The following is a 21328-nucleotide window of genomic DNA, read 5'->3' on the forward strand; positions in this document are numbered from 1 at the left end:
TTTTCGGAACCCCATCTCCGGGTTATTTCTCGTAAAACAGCCAATTTACGAAGCCAATTTAAACTAATATGCAGAAAATAAAAATCGTGTCGGTTGCTTTCTTTCTACCCGTTTTGAAATTTGCTACCAGGTAATAGTTGTACTCATGGTGAGTTTCCCCTTTTTTTTCTTCTTTTCCCTTCTTTCTCTTATTCTTTCTTTCGTATTACTTTCATTATTCCATATCAGAACGAAAATTCGAAGAGCACGAGGCGATTGTGATCGGAAGAACAGAGGAGGCGGAGGCGTATAGTCGCTACTACTACCACAGCCTCGCGTCCGCATCCGCTGTTGTTCAGGATTTTAGTTGGATAATGAGGAATCTTATCTAATATAATGGTACAACCTGCTATATCGGTATCCTTCAGAGGAAACTTTTATTATTTACCTTGTAACTGTTCTTAACCCACCTCCTTCATCCTTTCGCTCGCGTGTCTTGTACTTTCCCTGCTTTGATAAAGGAGCTCTATCGCTTTTGTTATTTTCGTGCTTCCTGGATAGCAGCATCCTGCCTATGAATGTGTAATTCAATTAGCTGTAACGGAACGTCCTGCATGCAAAAATATGTGTTTCTTTACGGCAGCAGATCAAATATGGTAATGTCGCGTAAACTCGTTACTGATTTCGGATTTTGATTCGATTCTTGCTTTAATTCTCAACGAATTGGAAATTAATTACGATGGCGCGTTAACTCGCGCTACCCTGATTTAACGGGGGGGAAAAAGTTACGCGGCTGTATGTCATCGTTCGATATTTATGTTATCTGTGCGTGAAACGCCGTATGTTTATGAATTCCTACATCGGTATTTCATTTTATTTTTGAAATAATCTGCAAAATATTTTATCGGTCGTTAGCCAATGGCACCTTTAAATTACTTTTCTTTAATTCGATCAATGCTAACAGTGGATTTTTTCTTTATGCTATTTCCGCACGTTTGCCTGAAATATGAAATATTCATCTAACGTTGAAAGCATTGGATTTCGACAAATTCTGCAAGCAGTATTAATTTAGAATAGTTGATTGCAGCAATTAAATGATCGATTTAACATTGTACCTCTTCAATTTAAATAAAACGGGCTTTAACTGACTTTATAAAATATTTTATTAGAAATTAACAACAAAATAATTTCGAATCTTGATTATTTCTGATTCGAACCGCGTGCACACCTGATTAGTTTTCCTTCAGCTTATTTCCCATTACGAAAAGCTATTTGCATACAGGATTTTAACGAACTATTTCAACGAATTAAACGATTTTCTTCAAGTTCTACTTTTACGTTTCTTTTTCTCTCTGTCATAAAGAAAATAACAAAACTCTGTTGGTTACCTGATAGTATACGTTCGATCTATGAGTGTACGGGAACAGCATGAAAAAATATGTTTCTGAGTGACAGCGGACACACGTTATTTCGCAATGTATTGCTTGTCGAAGGATAAAGGGAAAGAAGCAAACTCGTTGAAAAAGCGAAGGAAAAAGCCTGTCTCGATGAACATGAAGAATAGCGGATTGTATTCTGGCAGGCCGTTGCCAATAGCTCATGGATTCTGTGGCGGTCGGCTACGCGTCACCACGTGTACGTTCCGCATCTCGGTTTGTCTCCTCCTTCCATCGACTCGACAACTGCTACGCCCACGATCACAAACGGAATTATTTATGAGTTTGAACATGAGCCAGAGCTCTTCCGCAAGCCACTAAGACGCTTCCGGACGCTAGTCGCATTCTCTGAATATCGGGATAAGGCGTGGAACCAAGGTGATCTTGCCACATTCTGGAATTTCATCATGATTCGACTTAAATTAAAGATGCATAACGATGCACACGATTCGCATAACAACGGGACGATAGCGGTAAACGTTTCTGCGGAAGCTTTTACTTAACCTTCCTCTGATATCTGTTTATTCCAAAGGAATAATTTCATTCCCAAGGAATTATTCCTCTCTATACACCGTTCTCTTTGTTTAGAATAGTCGGTCCCTTGGAATGCAACGAGCTGACGAATAGATTCACGTACAAATTCGAACGTCAGGTTTACCACTCATTTCTATGAGTTTAGTTAGTTAATTCCAACGATTATTGTTTCAAGGAAATGACTAAAATACAGTTGATTAGCGAACAAAATATTTGGGAGGAATTGTTAATCGTTTGAGAATTCTCATCGTGTGAATATAAGCTTTCTGGTTTCATGATTAATATAAAAAACCATTTAAGTTTTATTTTTCCTTAAATGTTTTGAAAATAAAAGTATTGAAATTATATCTGTATAAAATTTTTAATGAAAACATTTAATTTTTGAAGCATAAAATTGATATTGCATACAAATTTACAAACCATGAAACTCGTAATTTTATTAAATTACAAGAGAGACATTTGAGTATCTACACCAGTTGTGTACATGAATTTGCAAATAAATGTTGCTTCGCGCTTCCAATTGAGTATCCTTTATGTTTAAACCATCATACTGCAAATATTTAGCTTCATTTTAATCGTGTAATAACGTTTCGTTTAATGTTACCATTATGAAATTAAAGCCCTAGTGAAGTTCGTCCTATAAAATCATTGTTTAATATCAGAATTAACGACAATACGAGAATTTCATTAAATATAAATCTACGTAACAACGCTCGTATTTCATCTTCTTTTATATTTCACATTTGTTTCATCCTTCAAAAATTCTACAAGCGCTGTGACAAGAGTAGTAAAAAAGTTTTGCGCTACACGCTGGTCCCCGAAAAGGTAAATTCGATATATCTTCTCGAAACTTTGAAAATCCTAGCTTGTCGCGAAACGTGTATTTTCAATAATGTAAAACGTACATCGATATTCGGATCCTCGGACTTCACATCGAAAGCGTTTCCTGTTTTAAAAACTGGGAGCTGAGTCGCGTACACGCAAAGCCCTTTCGATGTCGGTGCTTGTGATCTATTTTTTAAACAAATCGTACATTCAAGCCGCCTGCCGGTTCCCGTTCCACTTCGCCAACGCTACCATTCGTGCAAGTAGTTTTGTAAATCACGCTAAGTAATGATAGCTAGAAATATTTTCGTTAGCCGGATCACGTGTAACGCGGTGGTTCTTTCCGGAAACGTTGTACGGATTTCATTCGCGTAGGATGAAAAAGAAAAAAAAAAAAAGGTGACGTGAGGCATGCAGTAAAATTTCGACGATTAATTATACGCGGATTCGTTGCGACGAAGCTGAGAATAAACTTGCGTGTTACAAAACACCATTTTGTGTCACGTATTCTGTTCTACTTAACGCGATAGAAACACGCCTTAAATAAATCGCTTGAAATTATGCTCAAAAAAAATTCCACAAGCGGTTGCATCCGTAATAAATAATAATTATAATTATCATTAACAAACGTTATGATCGCAACCGTGTTCCCGGCACCTCGGTCTACTTTCTAAAATTCTACTAACAAACCTCGTGGTTTTCAGAAAATTTTAAACTCTTTCGTGGTTAATAAAAGCTCCTTTATTTGCGCTGTCCACATTTGAATATCGTGAATATGGTTGTTACGATTAGTAACATCGAGCTCTCCAACAGTGAATTTTTAATTGCCATTAAATATTCTTTTTCACTCGTTTCAGATTGCTTTTCCAAGGCAGTACACAGATAATATAGTTACTGTATCAAAAGGGAGTTAAAATATCCGTGAAATTTCTAAGTAAATGTGATTGCAATTTTCATTTTAGCATTTCAATTCTGAAAATGTGAAATCTGAACGTTTTGTTGAAAGTTTCGAGTTTTACATATTTAATTTTAATCGCCAACGCTTGGTTACATAATTAATTTACTCGTGTTTGTCGTGTTTCGTACAATTTTCACGTTAAACAGGAGAGAATAATTACTACGTTCAATACGATTCTTTTCACTCGTAACCAGCATATCACTTTCATACTTTCAATTACGATTTCTGAGCAAATATATTCCGTAGCTTCTTTCCTTGCCGTGCATCAATGTTACCGAAAACAGAGGTGAAATCCTTTCAGTATTCGAACCGAGAGTAGCATTGCAATCACTCTAGTTCGATCCAGCACCAGCGAGCGGCGCCACTTAATGGGTAAGTAGATACAGACGTTATTGGGTCAGACGTCGCGATCTCTTTCACTAACAATAACACGTAACGTTAGGCAACGAACACGTAATGTTAGGTGATTGTCTGACGATCCAGATAAAGAATTACAATACAAGCAGAAAGATATAGTATTGTAAACAAATGCTCGAAAATATCTCACGAGTTGTACAGATACGTTTTGATTGTCGTTTCAATTTTAAGTTTTATTTCTGAGTAATGCACACAGAGCTTTGACAGAAATAAAATAACGTTAGAAGTGCAAATTTCTTCATTGCAATGTGTGGCGAAAAAATATCAAGTTCTGAGAAATATTATATTCTAGTACGATTTGCGTAATAAAAAACCAATCATTACATTTTTATATTATTATTAATTTAGTATATTTCTACATTATTGCTATAGTTTCGGATATGTATATCTTTATGCTTACATTTGAGTTTGTTTAAATTATCGGTAGTATGTATAAATATCTTCCTTAACGTTATACTTGACTGAAATATTTGTGCAAGTTTACAAGAGCTATTATCGAATATAATTGTGTTTTAAGGTATTAATTAATATATTTGAAAGGGATATCAGAAATTTCTATTTATGTAATAAATGTTACATATTAGGATATGAAGATATTCATACATAAATATATATATTATTGAAAATTTCAACTATAAAGTTTAAAGTATACTTTCCACAATTGTTTTCTATATCCATTTATTAATCAGACGAGGTCGTTAACAATAGAAGATAATAACATTAGTCATGAATTGCAGGATATGAACTCTAATTACCCGAGGAATGTTTGTATGACAAGTGAAAGACAATAGAATAACTGATTTTAATATTACGTACTTCCAATACGAACTTGTGAATTTTATCCCTCGTGTAGCATTCAATGGCCAATGATACACGTACAGGAGAACATCCATATAACTGTCGGACAAGTTAAAAGCAAACGTTTTATTTGTCCAAATGTTCGTTAAGTGAGAATAATAAAATACGATAAAAATTTACCAATAAATTGAAAAATTACTCCTCTTGCACATTTGCATAGCATCTATATATTAAATTCGCAGAATAATTGCGAAATAAATACGTTGCTAATATATTCATTAAATCCTTTTTCACTGAGTACTTTCGTTAATTAATCGTTTCTACATGAAATACATTTCAAAAATAAATATAAATATGTATTGATTGGCGAAAGAAAAACATTCTTTTGGAATACCTAAAATAATGGATATCTTGTAGAAATAAAATTTTTGTCGTTTAAATACTGAAATAAGCAATCCATTTCCAAATATGGCAATTTTATTCTTTAAATCACAATATACCATACGATAAAATGAAAAATAAAATTATCCATATACAGCGTAAGCGATTTACATATTTTAATTGCAGAAGGGAATAAAAATACGAGTATTGATTTAAACATAATGGGCAACGTTGAACAACTATAAAGCAAAAAATGAAATGTCAAGGGAATAAGTGAATTTCTCTGAACGAAAATGAAAAGTATAAAAAATTTTTACAAGGGTATCTTCTGGAACTTATTTCATTTATTTCATGCACACATACTTTCGTTTAGACATGCATACCATTGCTTTAAATAAACGCGGAAGAATCCGACGTAGCTTCTTGGCATACGATTGTAAGTAAAACCATTTGCTTCGAGAGTAGGGAACTCCCTTTGAAAGTAAATTTATTCTGGTAACAGTACCTTCGGTCGAAAATTCCTGAAGAATATTGAAGATTCAACGATAAGATACTTTCCACACAAAGGCAAACAGCTACAAACACTGCGAACGCGTATACTCCTTACGGGCAGATTGTTCGAGGATTCAGCAGCAGATTTCGCTACAGATCTGCGAAATCATGCCATAGCGTTTATACTTAAGCTTGCGCCACGGTTCACCTTCGGCGGTTGTATTACATACGTGGCAAACTTTTAGATTGTATGTTATATAATTTATAAGACACTCGGTCCATAATTACTTTCGAAAAAAATATCCTTAAATGCATTTTCGTTCGAGAAAAAGAACTCGGAGAATTATGAAAATCCTGAACGTTAAAAGATAATTCGGAAATTCATTACTATTAAGATTGACAATTTCCGCTTATTGAAACTAAGATGGCTGATTACAAAAGATCCTATTGAAATTAAAAATAAAAAATTAAATTAAATTTCTTCTTTCATTAAATTCAAATAATACTATAGACCTACACTGTATTTGCTTGTACATACTTTTTGTAAGAGTTTGTTTTAAATTATTGTACCAAACAAAAGATTAGTATGAAATGAAGAAAAATTACTTTCCTTAAAAACTCATGCTTCACATATATCACTTCTCTTATGAGTCTCACCTTCATTTCACTTTTAAAATAACTGTATAAACACAGTATTTGCTAATACTTATATATGTATTGTTAATGTCCAAACCAAATATAATTACCAGTAGCTCGTTTTCTTTTATCAAGGGGCTTCGCAAACCACTTCAAATCATTAGTCGATTACTATTCTTCCAGACATGGAAATAGGGCTGTCAATCGCCGAAAGTTCAAACATTTCTAGACTCCGGGAGAATATTTCCAGGACACAATGTGAAGTGTTTACATAGCAAATGGCACTAAGCGAACACGCTTCCTTCGAAGTCACTGTTGCGAATTCTCAACTAATTGGCGATCATTCAGATGCAACTGATCGGTTGATATCACAAACCTTGAACGAGATTAACGCTCAAGGTGGAGGTAAATGAAAGATGCGAAGTAGTAGTATGTTTAGTTTAATTATTTGCAATCTTTAGTATGCATAAAGAGAATCAATAACAAGTTAAGATGCAGAATAATGTTATGTTTAATTAGTTTAGTTGCAGCGTTGAGTAACAGGAAGAGTATGACGCTCTAAAGAAGACTTGTCTGTCTCAAGAAGCTTCGCTTGGACCTTATATATTAATTTTCCGTTCCTGGGTTTTCCTTCTTACCTGGTTTTTATGGCATGGGAATCTATTATTTCAAACTTCACAATTGTGTGTACTCTCGTAGCTGCGTATCCTCGGGTGTTGCTAATTGATACCAGATGTTTACTTTAGATCTGACCCATCGGGCACTTAAATTGTTTATCAGCCTTTTAAAGAGGTCCGCATCGTAAAGTTTAAAACTTGGCAGGTAGGAAGTTCGGACTTTCCCAAAAAAGACAAATGTGCTGCCCGAGTGATAAACGGACGGACACTTCAAATCCCCAACAGTTACAATGCGTCTCGTAGGTCGAAACTTTCGTATACAAACGCGTCAAACACCAGTCAAACTCGACAGCTGCCGTTTGTATAGATATGATAGCATTTATTAAAACATACAAATAACACCCAAACGTTAAAAATGTCTATCAGTATCATCTTTCGATCGCTTGCAAATTTTCAACCATTTTTCTCAACATTATTTACTTATTACGCCAACTGATTTTCTTTTCGATTTGATGTAAAAGGATTAATACACTAAGTACAAGTAATTTCTATCCGCATAAATACGTGTGATATATTCAATAACGTATTACGAGTTTAACTGAAGAAGAAAACTGTACTTGGTATTGAATCAATACTAGAAAGCAAACAGGGAAATCGATAAAGTACTATATACGGTACTTACATTATATTTATCGTCCAAATTGAAAATTTACACGCAATCTTGGCCATTTCGAAAGAATCAAAATAAGAGGCACGTATAATAATCGACTGAAAAATTTAGATTAAATTTAATATTCGTATGGAAGAAAATAATGCTTTATATAAGCACTTCTAATATCTTTCGAAATGTACCTTATCAAACATTTTCGATAATTGAAAAACTTGATTGAATTCAGTAAAAAGAGTATTATTAATTAATTTTATACTATTGAAGCTATCTAATATAAGACCAAGTTGACGTATAACAATGTAATACACTCATAAGATAAATTTACTAAGGTTATAATTTATTGGCTGTACCAATCACAAATGTAAGTTACTGATTATTATTATTATTATTACTTATTACGATTATTATTACGACTTATTAGAATAATAACAATTTTCGTGATAACCAATTTGCATAAAACGATTTTGCGATTAACGAATGACATTCATCGGTACAATGTGATTCGGAGTAACATGATTGCCATCCAAGCTTACATTCCATTTGTTTTTATTTAAATCGCATGTAATCAAGTAAAATATAAAAAATAAGGATTATTACACAGTTGATCGAATCCGGCTTTACAATAAAATTTCAATACAAAATCTAATTAGCTAAATTAAATAAACTAAATTAATTAACTACATCTAATTTTATTCTGAAAATAGAGAAGTATATAATTTCAATATAATTCTTCTATACCTGCTCTAGTTCTATTTATCGACATAATATCATATATAATAATCGTATCAATATATGAATACCATAGATATCTCGTGTTCTATTAATTTATTCATTTGTTATATACGAAGAATAACCTAGTTTATTTCTTAGTCGCATTGAAATTGCCTTAAGTTCAATGCAATTGGTACGAATTACTGGCAGATAAAAGTACATTTAAAAAAGGAAAATACAACGGAAGAGAGAAACTGCGACACAATGAAAAAAAAAAACAATTTCTTCTCTACCATTCCGTCCTCAGAAACTTTGATAGTCTAGACATTAATTCAATGGATCTAACTTATCTATCTTATCTTATCTATGCGAATCTAACTTATCTATGCGAATTCTATTTATCTAATCGATTCTAATTACGTTTGCTGACAAATCGCAAACAACGATGCTTCTATTACGATCTTCCTCGCTAAAATCTAGAAATACATCACTACTACGAATCCAGGAAAAAATTCAAGCGCTCGTAACAATAATGTTTCATATACGATATTCGTTAAAAAAGAGGGGAAACAAGAAATGGGAAGTAAACGAGCGGAAGACAAGTAGAGGGGAAAAAAAGGAGAAAGCGTGAATAATTCGAAAGGACGAGAGCAGTGGTGCATGGACGCATCGAGCAACCCTTTCAGGTTGGCGGCGAGCGAGCGACTGCTGGCTCGCGTCTTAACTCGTGCGATTCCGCGGACGCTCGGGAACGCCGGCGCCTCTGGGCGTCGCGACGGCGGGCGTCCAGGGCTGGCAGGCTGGCAGGCAGGCAAAGGCAGGCGTCCCTTCGCGCTCTCCCCGCCAGACGAGTTCCGACTCTACGCTCGGCCGGACGTGACGTAACGCGAGCAGCGTGGAGAGCGTAGAGAACGTCGTCGCCGTCGTTCTAGTCGTCGTCAACGTAGCCGTCGTCGTTACCGTTCCTGTCAACCCTCTCTCTCTCTCTCTCCCTCTTACACACGCACATATATACACACACGTAGTCTCTCTTCCCCTGCGACACAAACACCTCTGTTCTCTTGTGCACGCCGAGATACCGAGCCGTTCGCAACTCGTTGACGTTTCCTCGTCGCAGATCAGTCGAGTGTCAACGACAACAGTCGGCACGACGCGCGTCGGCCTTCCCATTACGGTGTAGACGCGCCACGCACGCAGAACCGCGTGCGTTTTCACGCACGCTACTGCGTAACAACGGTGCGTCCACGCTCCAGCTGTAAAATAGACACGAACTGACGTAGTAATTTATCGCGAGCGGGGTCAAGTGCAAGTGAGACAAATATTCCATACAAACGAGTGAAAAGGAAACTTTGTGGTGTGAGAAAAGATCGAGAAGCGGAAACAGTTTCGGTGGTGGTTCGATTCGGAGGATCAGAAGCGGACCGAGATCACGTGTGATTACTTGGAAAACGACACGCTCGTTACGTTACGGTGGATCGAGAGATCTGTACTGGAAATTGCGATACAAATCGCGGGAACGTCGTAGAGAGAGGGGGGGAAATTTTCGTGATTATTTGGAGATTAAACTCGTGACGGTATCGCCGATAGAGGGAAAAAGGTTAAACGCCGAGAAAGTTTCGAGGGAAGCAAACTCAAGAAAATCGAACAAGATCTTGAACGAAGCAGATGTCAAGAGATATCGATAGGTCAAAGTGGGGTCGTGCGGCGATGTAAAGTAATGTCGCGAGGGAAAAGAGTTACCGCTATCTTGACGACGTCGCGATAAATAGATCGCAGACGGTAGTATGCAGTGACTTCTTGATCTCGTCGAAACGACGTACGACAGCTTCCGACAGTCTGTTTAAAATATTACTGATCGAGTAATGCCACGTTCACGGCACATTAACGTCAGCGATTGATCCACGGTAGCTGCGATCGCTGTCACTTGTACGATCTACGCGCTCATCCTGTACGCTTTCAATCACACGACTTGTCTTACCTGTCTTACCTATCCAACGGTATTGTTTTCCCGATCGAACGATATAACATCGTGGAAAATTCGCTGGGTGCCGCGGACTAGTAATCCTTCCTGGATCACGTGACGAATCGCTGAGAAGACAATAGTTCGCCACGGCGAAACCGGAACCTAGCGAAGATGCTGACCATGTCGACCTTGATGATGCCCACTACGATGACCACCATGACGAATCCTGGACCTATACCGGCACACAGCATGCCGCAGAAGATAGAACCGCCTAAGCTGACCGCAGCAGCTACGCTCACCCACACGGCAACAGCCGGCAACAAATCAGGTACCGCTTTATACTACAGATTTATGGCTTTGCACTATCACTCGAGCGCGGCTCTAAGATAAATTTAACCGGTACATTGTGCCGCCGAGTATGCTCCGTTGCTCCTGTCAATCCGTGAACGATATACGTCGCTAAAGTTACACTCTCGCCGTTAGGACGGTCGCGCGAGGTCGGTATCCTTGTTCGGTTTGCGCTCTTTTAAACCGCTTAATGCCCATCCATCAAATTATTGTATTCGAGAGAAGGGAGCCGCGAGCCAGTTAATGTTTCGACACGGTTATCAAGCCGATAACGTCGAACCTCCACGTTCCATTCGTTTTTCGTCTAAACAGCATTCCATTCTCTCTATCGCCTATTTGGAACGAAAAAACCGACGAAAGGAAAAAGTATGTAGGCACCGCCGCGCGTTATCCGGCTATGAATGTCGCCAAATTTTTCCCTTCCTGTGATACTTGTTCGATGTTTAATGTATTTACATCCTCATCGACGTGTAAACAAAATAGCCGAATTAACTTTGCGGTTTACACAGTTCCTCCGACGTCGTGTTCGCGATACGGCGACAATTTCTGCGGACATTGCCACGAGGCAAAAGCCTGCTAAATAAGCTCAACGTTCTCTAATCGTCTTTATTTATCTCGATTTGCTGTCTCCTCTCTCCTGCTGGTTCCGGCGTAGTTCGAGGTATTGCGTGAAACCAACAGCTTCAGAAATTTTTATCCTTTTTTATTTCATACATACCATTTTGATACTTTTGCCGCGAAACTACCGCAATTCTGTGTTCCAATTCCGGCGTCCATAAAAGAAGTGCTAACTTCTTGTAGGGTATGCGAGAGGTTAGGGGGGGCGAAAAGTTGGGGAAAGGGGGAGAGAGAGAGTAGCAAGGCCGGCTGATCTGGATGTGACCCGCATAGAAATTGGAATATACGTCTCGGCTTTCTAAGATGCTCGTGAAAGTAATAACGTTGATCGCCAGGAATTAATTGCTCCCATTACGGATGTCGACTTTTCTCGATTAGCGTTCGTGACCGGCCGTTCTCGCGCGGCTTCGTTCCCGACCAAGAGATCTACCAGCGGCCGAGAGCAATTATCTGTCGGTAATTACCGGCTAATAAACATTTACCGTGAGCCCCGACGAAACGTTATAGCTCAATTAAAAATTTATAACTCGGCCGCCGGCTTGACAAAGCCGCGGGAAAAAAAAAAGGTTGGCTGTTGGCCAGGACTTTGTAGTCGCGACTCGAACGAAATTCCTGCCAGAATCTTTCTTCGTTTCAACGAAAATCCTTTACATCGTGCTTTAACGTTGCGTATCGCCTCGTCGAAACCGTACAGCGTTCCATCATCCGTAAGTGCTCTCCATTGCATGCAGAATCGCGTGTACCTTCTAATACGCACCGTCTCGTTGTTTCCACGATTCCGTTTGCATAGCTTCCACGACGAAACGTTCAACGATACGTCGCGGAAAAATAATTTCACCAGGAATAGATATCTCTATTTCGTCATCTACGGGTAAACCGAATTCGTCGAGTGGTTGTATCTAGACAAGGGGAACTCTTAACTGTGCGTACTTAGCACGTAGCGGTTTGTACCTGGATTACAATGAAAACCGTTGTTACGGCCATGTATCCGTTGTATACACCGTTGTTCAGTTTCGGAACGTCATCAGCGTACTCTTGTCGGTACGTTCAAAAGTTCTACACAGTACTCTAGGACGGTAGAATTCAAAGAGTGCTTGAACCTTTCTCTCGTGTCTCGACTACTATACGCCTTGTTCGTAGGGTTTCTTTTTCGACCGGTATTTACTGTCGCACAGCCGCTCCAATTTTCTCGTTGTTGTTGTAAGTCGAGTACGGCAATTTCATCCATGCGATCGCGACGAGGCTCTGATTACAAATTGCGCTCGCATTGATTTTGCATCGTGAAATTTAGTTCGTTCCTCGTGTTCCTATGGTTATTCGAAGTTGCTCGTTAAACCACACGATGCTGTTACGTAGTTTCTTTTCTACCCTCTTTCGTTATTAAAAGTAACGAAAGAAGACGGCAACTGACATTATTACGGAAAGTGATTTTTACGGGTTATCGACGCTGCGAAATAGAGGTTCGTTCAAACGGAGAGATAGTTGCATTATACGGATCGTCGATAATGCCACACGAATGAACTATTTTGATCGAAATCACGCGTCTCAGCATTCGCGGCCATTTGCCGAGCAACGTCAGAAATTTCTATGACGATATCGAAATCCAACTTTCTAAATCATATTTGATTACGTAATTTCCAAGTTCGAATACTCAAAGTTATGTCCTTGTCAATTCCCAGCTATTGATTATCGCCGTTATCTTTTATCTAGGACGCATGATAATCGTTAAAGTCGTGTTCCGTAACTAAGAATAGCCTGTATATTGTTACAACGAAGAAAACGATCGCTTACTCGCGATGATATACAATAAAAGTTTTGTGAAGATACTGAGAAAAATCGGAGACTTTATCGTGAAACGATATATTTAGACCTGGATTTGCAGTAAGAGGATATTCCCTGGCTTTCTGTAAATTTACTTTTCTATAAACGCGAGTTTGTTTACGTTTTCGAACAAGGACGTTAAACGATCGTTGGGACTCTGTAATCTTCTAAGATCTGCTTCGGCTATATTCCATACTTTATTGAAAAAAAAAACTAGAAAGAAAATACACATATGGGATTCAAATTCCTATACTCTAACTTTTCTATCGATTGACTAGAAGATTGAAAGAAAATTACAGGACATTTTAACGACAGTTTTAATATTATTATTTATGGTTGTATTCAAATGCACTAACAGTAAGTATTGTGTATTATATACTGCTTTATACATGTACATACGTCTACCTACTCATTCATACCGTACGTCTGAGAAATTATTGATATTCTGCTTGATATCGTTATCTCCATCGAATTTGCCACTAAAGTAGTCAAACATCTCTTAGAAATGATTCTTGGCAAAGATAGTTTTATAGTAATCGAACGAAGCAAGCTTTTAAAATATTTTCCTGAATATAACATAATCTAATACTAACATACAACGTCAGAATCATGTGTTTTAAACGAAATGCGATTAAAATCTCCAAACGTGTAATTAATCGAAAACCGCACAGATATATACCACACGTACAGTGTATGATACAAGTTCGTTCTTGTTGATTTTGCGACCTTTATGTCGTTTCATGGCTAATTATAACGCTCGCTGAATTATTAATGCTGAAAACATAAAAGTAAAGTCGACCACATCCCGTTACCATTCACCGTATAAATAAACGACATCGCCGTATCACGATGATAGACTCGTCGAATCTGTTAGTGTCGAGAAACTTTAACGTTTATCCGAGTCAAAAACGGGGGAAAAAAAGAAAGAAAGAAATAGAGAGAGAAAAAGGAATAAATCGGCGTAATGCATGGCGCGACAGCATTCAAAGGCGTGTTTATCCACGTATGTGTAATCCAGAGCGCGGAATACGTAAAGCTGCCAATAGGGCAATCCCTAGCCGCGCACACTTAGCACGTACTAACTGTAGTTACCGTTACATCGCAAGTGTACGTGTCGTGGGAGCGTAACAAGGGCGCAAGTCCCGGCATCGTGCCACTTCGCCACGTATACTACCTGCGTGGCATGCACGTTAGCTACGTAGGTAAGTGGATGCATGGAATTTATCGAAGACCACCAGACGTCACGGCATTTGGCCCCGTATCGGACTCCAACGTGAATCAATCCTGTTAATTACTTAAGGATTAGATGCTGCTGGTCATCTCGTCGTCGAGATCCATCAAAACGCGAGCTTGTCGTTGTTCTTCTTTATCGAGCCACCCACCCATTTCTTGCTCCCCTGCCCTCCGTTACTTTTCCTCAGCTCGATCACGTTCGCACGCTTCCAGCACTTATCTTGGGGACGCACGCAACGTGCCGGATACATCGACCGCTCTAAGAGCAGGGAATTTTTGCTTTCACGAAGGTGTTAAGGTTCCACGTTTCGCGACCAAACGACTCGTTTGGGATAACGAAGACATCCCAGTGGCACGAAACTGCGCTACGCTGACGAGATGGAATGCTCAATTATTTACAACTGGTGAGAGAGCGTCGGGTGGGAGGAAGAGCGTCACGAGGGAAGCAACGTGCTCTGATAAGAAAATTAATTCTGTTTACCGATGTTTTATAGGAATAAGAAGCGAAAGTGTAAAGGATTCGTCGCGAAATTATTCCCTTTAGATAGGTCGGAAATTTCGTTAGCGCTCTCGCGTCCACTCAAGAAGCTTCAAGAGGAGTTTGTTGTAGAAGAGGGGGAACTTTCTGTAGTACACAATTCTTTCTATTACTTAACATAGTGTCTTGCAAGAATATATCGATACGCAAGAAAAGTCTTATTCTCTGTGTATTAAATCCAATATATATATATATATATATATATATATGTTTAAATGTAATAACATATCGATATATATATTAGTATCACGGGAGTGTATAAATATATATTTTCATAGCATCTCGTTCATTTTGAAATTTGTCTCGATGATCGCAAATGCAGATATAGCATTTACATTTAGTCGAACGGATATAGATATTTTATCAGAGAGCAGGCGCCTGTAAACATATTCAGCTGTTTACATATTGGTAACAGCGAAAAGGCACCCATTAGCATTGCACGAAATTCGTCCAAACGCAAGCGAAGAACGTCGTAATTCAGAAATTGAGTTGGACGAAAGGTTGTCAGCATTTACCAGTGTTTCGACTGTGCTCACTTCAAAACGTGTATACTGAAAAGGTTCAAATAGTGAGAGCACCGGCCTTGTCCAATTACACAATTGCTACCCGGAAATTTGCGTTACGGTAGAATGGAACTGTGAAACATTTCGTTCGCGTGAAACGCAAGTGGTATATTGTAAAGAAAGATCTTCGTTTCATAGAACATAATTGAATTCGAAACACGTAACACCTCCTGACTGAAACCACGAGCCGGATTAAATCGAAAAATATCACGATTAGCAAGGAATACCGTAATTTACCAAGTATTACTACTCTCGAAAGAACTATTTGAAATTATTGATCCCATAAACTCTGGAAATTTATGAACGAGCCGCATTAACGATTCCAGCTAAAGTATCACTATCTATGGCTCTTAAACTCTGCAACGAGATTAACGAGCAACAAAGTTCGGACCAATCGTTCGAAGAACAGAGAGAAACTCGAGAAATTCCAGTTTCCCTTGGCCTCGCCTCGATCTATCAACGCGTATACGATAGAACGAATGCATTTGATATCGCGTTGCAGGCGGCCGCGTTGGAGAACCATGAGATAAAAAAAAGAAGAAACATTGGCTGCCAGAGGTGAGAATGAACGAAAGAGGCAGCAATTTTCCAAGATAGAACAGAAGTCGACAATGGGTACGCCGATGGGAAAGAGGCCGACGACGAAAGCGGAGGCGATGGATGGCTTTAGCTTCGGTTTCCTGACGAGGTTACCGAAGTTTCGTCCGCAGATTCAATTTTAGTTGGCGCGCCAGGCCGCGCCACCACCATCCGCGCCGCTGAATGCTACATAGGTACCTTGCAGGGGTGGTAACCAGCCAGTCTTTCTATATTCACCCTTCCATCCCAGCTCTGCCACCCGGCCGTCGCCGGCCTCTTGCCAACGGGCTGCTTCGAGGCCACTTTATTCAGTTCCGCTTAAGTTTTCGCGTTTTCCGCGCCTTCCACCTGATTGCGACTTGTTTCGACCTCTCGCTGGTAGTCTCGGTTTCAACACGGATTTATCGACACGACTCTTCATTCTGACCGAGCTCGTTCGTTACCGCTGCTCACGGATGCGTTTGAATTTGATTATTAATTAATTACACCGTCGGCCGATATAAAGTAACGTTCAATATTGAGCGTTGATCACAGCCACTGCAGTCGCTGTTATGTCGTAACAACTGTTGGCATTGTTAATTCTATAGATAATTGCTATTATTAATTGGTAGAAATTGCGATGGTGCTGATTCGTATCGAGCCCTCGAACGGGCGTTATTTTCGTTTCCGCGCAAAATATCGTACTTTCGAATTAATTGAACGTTCCGCGTTTTTTTTTTTTTTTTATCGTTTATAGCGCGACTCCGCTTTTACGTGTTTTGTTCGAACTTCGATGACCTATTTTAAATAATTTCCGGAATGTTTTTATTAATACAAAAGCGACGGAAGTTTTTCGTTTTGAACGATCTTCTTTTGTACTTTTCAATATTTCCTGTGCGAGGATTAATTCAGTGGTTTATAGTACTCTGACAAAAAGGGATATGACTTCAGAATTTTGTCATAACCGTATATATTATCGAATATATTATATTCTTTTGTTACCAGAAGTATCAAAGAGCATTATATTTTTCCCTGGAAATACAAAATCTCCTATCAGTAGGGACGAGAAATATAATTTTACTTAAGGTTTAACAAGTACGAAGCGTAACGAATTTAATATTTAAATACCGTTACAAATATTTCATCATATTCAATTTTTGTTTCTAAAGTGACGTAATTCAAAATATCTGATTTTCAGAAAATGCATTTTTGATCGTGTTAAATATCTATGATGATCATATCTAAATAATTGAATTACCTATTATATATTGCAACGTAAATATATATATATTTAAGGCATGTGTCGCGACATGAATTATACCAATACTAGATAATCGTTGAAAGCATTGATCAGAAAACCAGAAAAAAAGTGACCTTACACGTTATCACGATAATATCTAAAAATATCGTGACTGCCTACTACTCAACTCTATAGTCACAGGTGATTGTCAATATCCGCATACCACGAAGGAAAATCTTTAGCACGACGTGTACAGCGCACAAGGTAACAGAAACAAACTCAGAATGATTCGATTTTTTTTAAGCAAAACAAAGAACGTTTTTATGTCTAATAACGAGAGAGAGAGAGAAAGAAAAGATATTTATTTTCAAAAGTATAAAGGAATAGAGAATAGAATATCGAGATATTTGTTAATGAGTATAATTATAAATATATAACACTGATTATAGTAGCTCATTATAACAAAGAAGTAAGAAACATTCTTCTATTTTTCAAATAATATTCCGTAGTATATGATAAATATAACTACAAAGTTAATAAAAATGTTTATATAAACTCCGATTTATCCCTCGTTTTGTTTTTTACCCAGTTTTGTGTTGTGATGCAACAAATCATATTACTACTTCCATTCGTATTCCTATGTTTACGAATTATTCATCATATTTTACTGTTACAATTTAACTACAATTTCACTATCTCGTATACGCCATCGAATTTATACGGAATGTACGGTTAAAAAACGTTTTAGGAAATAACGCACGCCGATTGCAGTTAATGCATGACAACATTCGATCCTCACAATTGAACCGACTAACTAGACTATTCATTGATCGTAGTTAACCGATTTTTAGTTAAAAATGTTGAAGCAAAAATTATTTTATCTGGTCTACTTGCATTTGAAATTTTCATGCTCCAAAAATTTATACTTATAAAATTGTTCAAATTAACTTTTTTTTACGATATTAGTCAAAAAAATAATCGCAAATTTCAGTGACATTTTTAGTAGTCACATATGTGATACTGATAGAAGTTTTAAATCAATCTGCGTGCTTATATTTAATCTTCTGATTTACATTTCATTTCACGTTACGAAGAGAACCTTTCCCCTTTAGGAGAAGAAAACTAAATTACGTCGAATGCGAGACAGGGTTGCAAATGGGATTTATAAAAATTTAAATGAGAAAAACTGTGCAACGAAGTTTCAAAAGTCGTTATTTTTCTGGAAACATGATGTTATTTTACATACATACAAATAGGGTACATTTCACACTTAGGTATGTTTGCAATGGCCCTTAAGCGGCTAAGGGATTAGCCCGCTTATCACAACGTTGTCGACGCGAACACACAGCAATTCGTTGAATGCACCTTGTGTACGTTTCTGTATTATTCTATATTATTCTGTATTATTTAAAGGGAAAATGTCATTTTACTTGGCGCAACTATTCTGATTTTGAAAAATAAAAAAATATATTTTATTTTCTTCGAAAATAGAAATCAAATCCTACTTCCATCGAATATCGTACAAGATCAAAAATACTTTGTTCCATACAGTTGACACATGTGCTACAGTGTGAACTATTGGAAATTAACTGCTTATGTAGCTATTAGAAATTCATTAGGGTCTTCCGGCACGATCGAATATAACTGTTAGCGAAACTTTACAAGTCACAATCACATAAAACGATCGGCAAGTACTTAGGAAACAAAACGTTTCCACGTAAACTTTCATACGCACGGCAAACAAGGAAGAGCAAACATTTGAAAATGTTTGCTGGTATAAAATTCTGTTATAACAATAGCAAACAAACGCATGCAAATATGAGCGAGTTTCGCAGCGAAAAAAAAATAGCATGCCCAGCTAAAGTAAACAATATATGACATCGGAACGGAACGAGATTCGGCAAACCAACGAGATTCGGACGAATCGCAACAAATTTGTCGGAACTGGTGGATCGCAGTGAAAAAGTAAAACTGATTTGCAGCTAATTAACGATATAGCGGTGTTTCCGGTAGCGTCGCAAACGAATTGTAATCTCGCTGCAAAATTGATTATCCGACCAGTTCCATAGAGACGACCGAGCGTATCGTACAGGTAGAGTAGTCACTTCGGGAACAACATTTACCGAGCGGCGTAACGACTGATCCGTCTATTCCCAGTGGCAACGAAAACTCGTAAAACGGTACTTGGAAATTCGCTGCGCCAAGTTAAACTTGATGGAGACGAAGGGGTATACAGCTAGTGGTGCTAGTGTTGCAGCTAGTGTTGTAGCTAGTGGTACTGCCGGTGTTGTTGCCTGGCCAATCGTGCAGGTTCTACGCTATAGCCGCGAAACACCCAGAGGACCGAATGACTGTCGAGAGGAGTCCGGTTAGTCGCGTTACCAGGCGAAAACCGGAACCGCTACCTGTCGTGACCGGAGAAGTGGCCCGAGAGAGGAAGGAAAACTCCATACCGGCAACGAAATGATATTGTTTTGGCTGAAAATGAGACCTTGGTCGATACTTAGATAGCATTTCCCTAGTAAAAACCGGACGTACAAGTATCAAACGGTCACGTACACTCATCCCCCGTTGCTCTTCGAATATATCGGCATGTTACATAGCCACACATTTACAGAGAAATAGAAGAAGAGACGGAGAGAAGATAGCGAGGGACGACAGGAGGAGGATTCGAGATATCGTCGCGGGGACAAAGATATTCAGTGGCGGACAGAAATATTCGACGATACCTAAGAATACTGGTTCAGTGGCAGGATATAGAGACGGGTGCACCGGTGACGCCAAGATATATCGAAGGAACGAAACATCGCGGAAGTGGACGACGCACCGAATCGAGATCCTACTCGAATATCGCTCCTATCCTTTTCTATCCGCTTTTGCAGGACGAGGTCTGGTGGATTACACGTGGAAAACCGCATGGATTTGCGTGCAGTTGGCCGGCTGCCTCGACTGCCGGAGCAAAATCTGACCCCCTTTCGGCGACGGATAAATCTAAAATTTGGCATGAGAAGACTCAGCCATGAAAGACGGTCCGTGAGAAAAAGTCTCACCGTTAGACTTGATCGACAACAGACGTGAATTGCTTTTCAGCGAAAAAATGTCTGGTGAGCGTGCGAACGAATACTTTATTTCTTTCTTCTCTTTGATTCAAAGTAATGGAACCTTCTTGAGCATTATATACTTCTATGGAAACGATGATTTACGTGTTCAACGCGAACCATTTGAATCCTATATTCTAATTTACCAAGTGAGTGATCAAAAAACGATTCTGGAAATTCTGAAAAGTGTTCAGCTTGCAAACTAAAATCTACTAGCGAACTGGGATTCCTTGGTAAGAGGAATAGAAGATACGTTTTGTCATAAAACATCAAGTACTTAGGTTATACACGTATAAAAAAATAAGTAATTATTTATTATTTAATCTATTATAAACGTATACCACTTAATAGAAATTCTAGAACTTCGAGCTTTAGTATTGTTTAAAGCTAAAAATGCATTAACGTAGTAATCAGATTCTTAATGGTGAGGTCACACAAGGGTTTCTCTTCTGTTTAACTCCATGAATGGATTGAGTGAGGTGAAAAACGTTGAATAGGAAAAGGCAGATATTCTCCTTTCTTTTTCTTTTTCATTCTTTCTTTCTCATTCTTTCTCTTTTTTCCGTGTCTCTTCGTTATTTTAATTGGTTCATATCAATATGTGAAAAAAAAAAATCGAGTTTAATTGTATAGTCGTGTACCAAAAATGAAGTATAGTTCTATATAGACCATATATAATTTTTACTAAACTAATGAGATATGACTAATATAATCTTTGGGTAGAATAACATTGACAACTAAAATCGACTTCGATCTCAAATTTTAGTTTAATCATATATTATCATTATTTATTTGATATGTTTTATTTGGCACCTTTGGTTAATTTCTTACCATTCCCTTATCATTTGATTTGACAAAACTATCGTGGAACAAACTAATTATAAATTCAAAAAT

At 38.0% G+C, this 21328-nt stretch overlaps 1 protein-coding gene and 1 long non-coding RNA gene across 8 annotated transcripts in view; one reads left to right on the forward strand and one right to left on the reverse strand.

The window, feature by feature from the left end:
* LOC122571105 (nucleolysin TIAR) overlaps positions 1–21328 on the forward strand; it is a 582639-nt gene that overhangs the window by 327801 nt on the left and 233510 nt on the right. Inside the window, exon 1 of one of the 7 annotated variants that reach the window (XM_043734514.1) lies at positions 9295–10745. The exons of the other annotated variants lie outside the window; for them this stretch is intronic. Within the exon in view, the coding sequence (XP_043590449.1) occupies positions 10589–10745 (157 nt within the window). The 5' untranslated portion in view covers positions 9295–10588. Of the gene's footprint in view, positions 1–9294; positions 10746–21328 lie in introns of those variants that run through there. 7 annotated transcript variants of the gene reach the window in all.
* The window catches only part of LOC122571166, a 324551-nt gene that overhangs the window by 292022 nt on the left and 11201 nt on the right, over positions 1–21328 (reverse strand). The window lies entirely within an intron of this gene.

The sequence above is a fragment of the Bombus pyrosoma genome, linkage group LG1 (genome assembly GCF_014825855.1).
Source record: "Bombus pyrosoma isolate SC7728 linkage group LG1, ASM1482585v1, whole genome shotgun sequence".
Classification (NCBI taxonomy): domain Eukaryota; kingdom Metazoa; phylum Arthropoda; class Insecta; order Hymenoptera; family Apidae; genus Bombus; species Bombus pyrosoma.